The 9521-nt window shown below is 38.2% G+C and overlaps 1 protein-coding gene across 1 annotated transcript; it reads right to left on the bottom strand.

Annotated features, from left to right (window-relative positions):
* Positions 1-376: 376 nt before the first annotated feature.
* Positions 377-7221, bottom strand: TMEM47 (transmembrane protein 47; the record flags this gene model as incomplete). The annotated part of the gene is made up of 2 exons (XM_009864308.1): positions 377-555; positions 7081-7221. Coding segments are annotated over 2 exons (320 nt in total), but the record flags the coding sequence as incomplete, so codon positions are not given.
* Positions 7222-9521: the final 2300 nt, after the last annotated feature.

Genomic DNA, 9521 nt, shown 5'->3' on the forward strand with positions numbered 1-9521 from the left:
TGAAACAGGGAAACTTCTAAATGGAGCCTATACCAGCTGCTCCCCTGAAGGCAACAGCAGATGCTTGCATTGCATTCTCAGTCCAACCAGTTTTCTCACAACAATCGCCGTCCCGTAGATCTTTTTGCTTGTTGTCAGGAAAAATGAAGCTTATGTATCAGCAGCTTGCAGCATCTGCTTATGTAAGACCAGCAATCCTAGTGTTTGCAGTTCTTTTAAATGGTTGTAAAAGCTGGTTATAGTGTTCACACCCAAAAGGCAAAGGCTATTTTATCAACAGAGGAGACTGTTTGGTGCTCCACAAGTGTTCTAAAAAAACTGTGAGTTAGAAAAGATGGGGTAATCCTTTTGTTATTTTTCTTTTCATTAAATGATTCTAGTAATAGTCTTCATAGTTCTTAGGGTTCAGGCAATAAAGAATGGCACCCCCAAATGAAAATATAGTTGCACCCCAGGCCAGGCCATAGCCCCAGTTGAACTCATGGTATATTTTCAAGCTGACCGTTTCGATGAACTTGATTGGGTAAAGGACTAAGCTGCACACCTGAAGAACAACTGAAAGAGGAAAAAAAAAAAAGACCAAATGTCAGAGGAAATCTTAATTCTTTTCCATAAAACAATGAAAACATCGCATAACTGAAATTCACATTTAAAATGCTCTTGGTGCATTTTTAGCTTGTAAGTACTGCTGGTTTTGAAAAATATATCACCTTCATTTCATTCACAGAGAACAGAGCAGTTCTTCCATATTCCCTCGTTGATGAACAAATGTTATTGCTATGATATAACAATGATCCTTCAGATGTCCACAAAATAAACAGCGAAAGCAATCTTTTCCCAATTCCTTTGCCTCTCTTTTGTGTTTTAGTTTGCAGTCATTATTTCTTCCATAATAAAAAAACTAAGTTCACTTGTTCTATAGCTACTGTAAGTCAAAATGAGAAGAATAAACAAATATTAAGAAATATAGCTCAGAATCAAATCATTTACTTAGCCTAGAAATAATTCATTGTAGTAGGTGATAAAATTTATGTTCAGTAGAGACTCACTGAACTACATATTTCATATGCATTACCATATACTGCAATCAGAATTAATGATATTGTTGCACAGAATACCGAGGAATCTATAAAGATTCATCAGTCACCAAACTTACAACCGGCAAAATATTGCCTTGTGTTACAAATTCAGGAGGTGAGTCAGAAATAATGGAAAAAAAAAAAAGCTAATAAACCAGATCAAATCCAAGGTAGTAAAAAGCTTAAAAATCATTAGTTTCTACAGCACTGTCTCTGAGAGAGACAGATCTCCTGCAGCCTGACCCACGTGTGCAGTGGAATTCAGCAAACCTGTTAATTATTGTGCTACATCAAAAAAACCACCCACACAGCAACCTGAAACGGAAAAAACACAGATGAAGAACTTCAATTTTCACAGAAAGATTTACTTTTCATGGGCATCCATGCTCTTTCAAATTCACACCCACTGTTAACAGAAAACTGGGACAACAGTTTCCAAGGTAAGCAGGTGAAAACTACACTTGAAACAAGGACAAGCTGTATGATTTAGTGATCCTTTAGGCCTCTGGTTCTGCCACCCACAGACGGCTATAAACATCACAGGAGCGTACAAAACATCCTTTCTGCCCCACAGATAAGGCCTTATCGCTATGCCCCCTTCCAGGATTTAACATCGACAACTTTTACAGGCTTCAGCAGGTGACTGCCTCGGCAGACTACCCCAACCCCCTGACTACAGGCAGGGTGGGCACATCCCCACTGTTAAACACGTGCCGAAGCATTTGCAGGCCTGAGACATGGTCTGATGAAATTCCAACGGTATGCAATGCAATGCCATAACAACTACTTTATTTAACATTGACTGGGGTCATTGGTTTTTGCAGGCTATTAGGTATTGTAAGAAGAACGAACACTATTTAAAGAATTGTTACAAAGCCAGTGTCAATATGAAAGGCCAGTGGATAACAGAGAGGAAGACCACTTTGGACTACAGAAGCCCTTCTGAAATTACACTGAGAAATTACAAGAAAAGAAAATAACTTTAACTATATTCTCCTACTATTCCAACACTTTACACACTCAAAATCTGCCATCTGCCTTTTCATTCCCACACGCACTCTTTAGTCTTGTCAAACCGGTACCTTTCATTAGCCCTGGAGACTAACATTCACCTGTCCTCTGTGTAGGACTCGTATGGGGAGATGATATACAATGTTCATTACACCCTTGGTTATAACACTTTACACTCACTGGAAACTTTTCACCCCTCGCCTCCTTAGCCTACATGAGTCTCTAAACTCCCGTTTGAGACTGACAATCTGAATAGCGAATTTTCTGATGTGAATACCAAAATCCACAGGATTTTTTAATCCCAAAGTTATTGAAGTGTTACTTTGTGTTATTCCATTTTAATATAATTTCTGTCTGCCAGCTCAGAAAACATGGTGCAACACTGAAGAAATTTTGACAGGGTACACCTGGGGAAGCATCTAGATTCACGAAAAGATTAGGCATTCTAATTCTGTGTAACGAGAGCATCATTATACCCAACACCATCTGAACATACACTCAGCTTTCAGACACGACTTTAGGACAAATCAAAGTCAAAAAAGGATTTCCTAAGATGAATGCAAATAAACAAGTTTTTTTAGTGACTTCCTGAACTGAGGATACAGCATCTCTGCCGAGTCAATATCAAAACTGCTCTCTGTGTGCGTGTCTGCATCAGGAACCAGTGAAAGAAGCTCTCCACCTTCCCTCAATCTAACATACGAAGTATGCTGAACTTCAATCTGCAGATTGGACTTGTCAAAACAACACATAAAAGCGACTCCTGTGGAAAAGGAACATGTTGCTAAAGCAGCAACACCCACAACAGGTATTTTGGACATTTTTATAGTGAGGGTTCCTGCTTTTGCTACTACTGGTCGAGCTACACTATTGTGAAACTCTCGGGAAGTACTGGTAGCAATGAGTCCGTGGAAACAGCCACACTGCGTAACATGTCACCACTTTCTGCTGGTTTTGTCTCCCACCATGTCTTCTCCCTGTAGAGTGGAAGGGGACCTATGCAGGCTAGAAAGAGTTAGTGAACTTATAGAAAATGACCAGTATGACCCAAAAACATGTTAAAAACAATGCTTGCTACTACTCATCTGCTTCCGATGAATTTAAAGGAACTCCATGCTACGTTGACCTGCTTATGGGAAGTGCGTGTACTACCTTTCTTCAGAAGCTCTAGTCTTTTCTCACAGAAAAAAAACAAAGACTGCAAAAGAAATCTCTAAAACAAAAAATCCACTTCAAAGTGCTACTCAAAAAAGATTAGTCATCTCATTCTAGACTATTCACTTCAGGTTTAGACCCATTTTTATGACTAGCATTACGATGTTTGCAAGACAATCGCATAGGAACAGGAACATTACTTTTATCCTAATTAAGTCAAATATATGCAATTATATGTAGTCATCATATTAAACATGCAGAAATCACAACAAATGCTTTAAGACTAGGAAAATATGGTTTCAGTCATCTATTTTTCCTCGTTCAAAAGTTTGACTATAACAGTTTTGCTGTTAAAAAAACTACAGTGCAGCTTTCTAAACAATATATATTTATGAAAATGGTGGTGCTGGCTAGTAAGTTCTCTCATCTACACCATTCCTCCTGCTCATTCACATGAGTAAAGTACATCATTAATTACCAATGGATATTGCAGTTTTGAAGATTAACACGCATGCAACATCTCTCTAGGAAGTTGTTTGTACTTAATGCAACCTGTGCAATTAATTGGAAAGCAGCATGAAGAGAAAGGGGGTGCATGAAGATTTTTAAAATATTGTTAGCTCAATAGTAGGCCACTCTGCTATATAGGAAGACCAGGAATTTTAACAGATTGCTCAGCTGGCTAAACAGAGAGTTTCTCAATGAATGTGAAAGAAAGGGGCACAGATGAGCATTAAACAAAGACAGACAATGACAGGAGTATAAAAGCACTGCTTTGATACCTAAGATACAAAATCAGGAAGGCTGAAGCCCAGGTGGAGCTTTTAGTGACATATGACGCACCATGACACTTTCTCCAAGACCTCTAGGTGGCATGGTTTGGGAGGGTGTCAGCAGTGCAGGAACAAGTTAGGGATGACTTAAGAGTTGCATCTGTATCTATGGCCGTCAGACTGGAAAGGTACATCCTCTAAGTATTCTCTAAACATTATTTGCTGTCCTTTTTTTCACTCTCTCCCCTATAACACTTTCACTTAGCCACTGTTTCCCCAGCCTATATGTAAAAGCATCTTGTGAAATGTGTTAAAAGCCTACTAGGTTCAACAGGTTATGCTTCTAAATATTATTAAAATTGTTAAAACAGAAACTCAGAAGGCAATCAACTTCCAAACTACCTTCTGTTTGCTTTTACGGAGTTTCAATAATTATACTTTCTCTTTCAACCCCTAAATTTAGATTCAGTTAGCACTCAGTTATTTAGTAACCATAACCTGAGACTCCTACACTGACATGGCTGTGAGCTTATAGTTTGATAATGCAGCTTTCAGGGCCAGTTTGGTTCAGGAGCACTAAGACATTAGCAAGTATGTAAACTAGTGACCTCTACTAGATCAGAAATGCTGGCAAGAGCTATATGAGCCAAGGTGGCTCCACACAGGAGTATCCTGCAAATGCATCTCTGTATGCTCCATGTTTTTTCATTACCTGAGGTATTTCTGCTCCTCTCCCCATTACAGCGATATGTACTTCAAACATATTTACATCTGCTGATCACTTGTTGGTTTATTCTCAATATCTAGGTTGAATCTTTTTTTGTCCCTTTGTTTTCTCATCTCTTCTAATCCTCATTAGTCAATCTTCTTCCTCATCTACAGAAATGCTAAGTGAATCCTGACGCTGAGAAAAAAAACAGAAAAAAATCCCAAACAAACAACTCATAACTAGAAGGAAAATAATGCCTGGAACCAACTGTTTGGACTCTAAAGTTCCTGGAAACCACTTTTCCACTTGGTCCTTTCTCCTGTACAGTGACATTTTCTACCTGACACCCACACAGATCATTAAATGTCTCTGGGCAATTCATCCTGTGTCCTTCTTCCATAGGCAGCTAGTATACTCCTACCCAGAGTCATAGAGAATATTTGGTCTTGTCAGAAGATTCACAGGGTTGGAGTGGGGTTTATTCTCTAATATCTTCTGTGAAATCTGCAGGTGAAGGTTTGAATCCATGACACAAACTCCACTGTGCTGCAATCCTACCTCTCCCCTCTTCAGTAGGGGATTCTTTCCATAATTCTTTCAAGATATGCCAGTTTCTATTCACCTTTAAAAAGAGATATTGGAAATAAAATCTGTAGCAAATGACACAAATGTCAGCATCAAATCCCAAAAGGATTCTTCTTATATTTGGCAGATAATGAAGAAGAATGAGGCAGGTTGTCTTTGCCTCATCATGTCTCTTCTTCCTCATGCTTCAGGTCATGGCTATTTACAATGCACACGCACACACACAGAGGCAAAGGAAAGAGGTGAACACCACTCATGAGCTACAGCTACACCAATCTATTTTCCTTTCTAATGCAAGTAAGCATCAAGCTCCCTCACCCTCAACCTTTTGTAGTAAAGGCTAGAACTAACATTATGCAGAAGAGAGTAGATTAAGCTTCAAGCAAAACAGCAGGATGTGGGGAATTTTTTTCTTTAGGAAAGTTGTTTCTTTTTTTTTAGTACAAATTGAACTAGATACTAAATAAGCAATATTGCAAGATAGGCAGCGTAGGGCTGAATGATTACTAAGTTACTATACAATGCTATGAGAAATTAAGTCAAAAGCCAAATAAGAAAGCACTATAGAAATTCAATAAAACCATTTCCTTCAAAGTTAACTGCCCAGCATGCTTTACAATCTCAAAATTAATATTAAATTTTAAAATAAAGGCACCAGTGCCTTTATTCACTCAACCAAGCAAACAATGTGATATATAGAACAAAAGTACACGAGTTCCTCTCAAGAAATCTGATCCAAGGTTGTATTCATTTCCTAAAAGCAAATGAAATATAACCTACCAAAATCTCTTGAGCAAATAAAAGTGCATTTTGAAGGCTGAGTCAAGGTAACGTTAACAGCAGGGGGCAGCAGGAGCCTTCCCGGGAGCTTTGTTTCACTCCAGAACACCTTGCAAATTCCGTGCTCCTATCTTTTCATATCCCTATAAGTGGCTTTTTTTAATGCATCTCCAAGACTAGGTCCTGTCATTCTCTTCATTACAGGCTATCAGAAGGCGCTTAAGCTGCTGGCTTCAATGCAGATATGAGTGACAGGATGAAGGCAAACCAAGCTTGGTGAATCTCAGGAGAAACAGAAACATCCGTGCTGACTGAGCCCCAGAACACCAGAACGTACAAGAGGAGATGATTTGATATTGTAATTACACCTCACCGGACCAGTCTTATGGACAACTCAGATTCAAACATCTCCCTGAAGATCTTGCGACAGTTTAGATAAACTGTTCCATTTTCATGTTTTTAAAACCAAACCTGGACTACACTGTGACAGCTTGTTAAATTAATAAGCAAGCTGACATAATGAAATTAATTCCTCATGGCACAGGGGCATATATAAACACCTTGCAGCTTAATCCCATTTATTATCACATGTAGAGTTCACATTTGGGCATTAATTTTCCTGTTTTAAAATCATAAAAGAACACGAAAATAACAGAAATGGCTTTGCATGAAGAATAAAAGTGGGAACATCAAGGAACACAAAGTCACAGACTAAAAATGGTACTTTGAGATTTATCCTCTGTCATTTCCCCCACTGCATGGACTTCACAAAACAATAAATACAATGCAAATACATAATTTTTTATGAAATAATAGTGCAACTGCAAAAAATAATTAATGCTGTGCAGAACTGCTATCATGAAAAACCTCACTGGAGTTAACACAGAAGTAAACCTCTGCATTAGTATGCAGAACAAGACACGTCTTCCTTCACAAAAGTGAAGCTGCTCTCATGAAATTTTCATAATGGTGACAGTAATCTGCTTACCTGCAGCAAAGAGCATGACTGCAACTGGTCTGTAGAACCGCCTCCGAGATCCCACGCAGATAGAGATCAAGCCGACCAGGAAAGCTATGAGAATAATGGCAGCACCACCCAACAGCAAAGCCAGAGTAGCTATCTGCCAGTCTAGAGGGGAAAAAAAAAAAGAGAGAGAAAAAAAATAACAACACAATTTCATTAAAACTAGCCTATAGGCCTGACTGAAACAGCAGAACATGAGGCTGCATCAAGGCTCAGGTAAATAAACAACTGTGCTTTGAATTTCTTTTCTCCTAATTAGAGAAACACCTTTATACAACAGATGCAAGCCAGGAGCAAAGTACCACAACCTCCCACACTTTTTCAAGGCTTAGTTGGCCTCTTTGGGATTTTGGCTCAAGGAAGACTGAATAAATTGGTCCCCTGGTTTTTTTTCCAATTTAGAATGAGAAACTAAGGCTGGGTCAGGATTAGCTAGCAGGTGTTAGCTGACTCCCAGCCTGTTGTAACTTTCTCACAGAAGAAAGTCAAAACACTGCTGGGGCTGATTGGGATGTTGTAGGAAGGGAAATGCATGGAGGCTCATCATACACACCTCTCACTTGGGAAGCAGAAAGGTCACATTTTATGAGATAACAAAACTAAAGTAAAGGAAGGAGATGCTCCAAAGGAATAATAATTATTAAAAAAAAAAATCAACATGAAAACAAAAGGTGGAAGTCGAGCCCTTATAAAGGTGGTAACAAGCATTAGATGCAGACCCAAGTCAAATCTGAAGCCCATTTTAGAAAGTCAGTTATCCTCACGTGTCAGCAACTTCTGGATTCAGCCCAGTGTATTTCCTAGTTATTTTCATACAAAACGGATGCAGTTATAAACAACTTCCTTTTAATCTTAAATCACATAAAACAAAATCCAGTTGCAGACTGACGGCCATCATGGGTCTATACAACATTCAAGACTTAAGACCTTCTGTAGCACTTTAGAAAGGCATGGGTTTTGCGGTGTCTCCCTTTGCAAAGGAGTATACAAGACCTCTTCTCTCTAATAACAGGCATTAAGAAAAAGAATCAGATCACTACCTACTCTTTATCACTACTACTTAAGAGTTCACAGAAGATGATCTAAAATTAGCTTCTGGGAAGAGGACTTACGGATCCAGTGCACCTCTCATTACTTTGAAAATACTAGCACTCAGACAATATTCAGAATAAAATGTCCAAATGCATTACATAGTTCAAAGAAAATAAGATTAATTATTTCCAAAATTAATTTGGAGACCTTAAGGTTACTAAAATAAGAACAACAACAAAAATCCACATTGTATTTTTGAAAAGAGCAAAAGTCAGTGTTTTAAAAACCAGTACGTCCACTTTCAAGAGGGATCTTATCTGCTGACGATACTGACAGTGCAGCTGTGGGGTTTGAGAATGGAAAGCTGGTAGCTATCATCACCAAAAAGCCTTCATATATTATATGAAAAAGGATGAAGGAGATTAAAAGAAGAAAGTGAATAGAAGAGCTATAAAAGCATTGCTAAAAAAGCAAGTTACTTTAAAGGTGCGTTTGTGCAAGTACACACATCTATTTTCATTCTTTTTAGAAATCCAGGCAAGTTGTTTACTAATACTTTAATTACTAAATGCTCAGCCTTCCAAGGTATTTTACTCTTTGTTCTCTTACTGGACCAAAACACAAGACTGGGAACAATCTCTCATTCTTCTATCATCAGCATGCAATCTCTAATGTCAGTTTGCTCTGTGGCCCACTGCTTTACTATTATTGGGATGGAAATAAAATTTTAGTTATGGATGGGAATGTTAAGAAGAGTGGCTTTTAATGTTGACATGATCCTTCAGAAACACCAAGTGGTTTGCGTACTGAGGATTTAGAAAGTATTCTTCCAATATCAGAGTGCATTACAGATATAAAATACAGAAATAAATAAAGAGAATAGACCACTTCAGAACAACATTAAAGGAATCCTTGCACTAGGAAATTACACAGATGCAAAGACTAGACACATAAATCCGTTATCGCCCCAAAGTTAAAAGCCATACAAAATTGATGAAATATATCAAACTGCCAGATACGAAGACACAGAAACTAAGATCTTTGAAAGCAACTACAAATAATAAAAGAATATATCTATGGATTTTGGAAGAGTTAAAAAATAAACTACATTACTATAGTACTGATGTGGGAAGTAGAAGGACAAATGAGTGTTGAAAGACACCTACACTCACAGCTAAAAAAGAATTTAGTTAAACAAAATTAATTTATTAAGAGAACCTACTCAGTGATGTTGACAGTAGGAGAAAACCAAGACTCTTCATGTTTCTCTCTGCTAGCTGAGGATCAGGTATTGAACATTGTGCTACGGGCCACGATGTCTGGATTTGTCTCTTTATTTTAGCTCCAGCCTCCATTCACTAGAGCATACAATT

Source organism: Apaloderma vittatum, unplaced genomic scaffold (genome assembly GCF_000703405.1).
Source record: "Apaloderma vittatum isolate BGI_N311 unplaced genomic scaffold, ASM70340v1 scaffold38392, whole genome shotgun sequence".
Classification (NCBI taxonomy): domain Eukaryota; kingdom Metazoa; phylum Chordata; class Aves; order Trogoniformes; family Trogonidae; genus Apaloderma; species Apaloderma vittatum.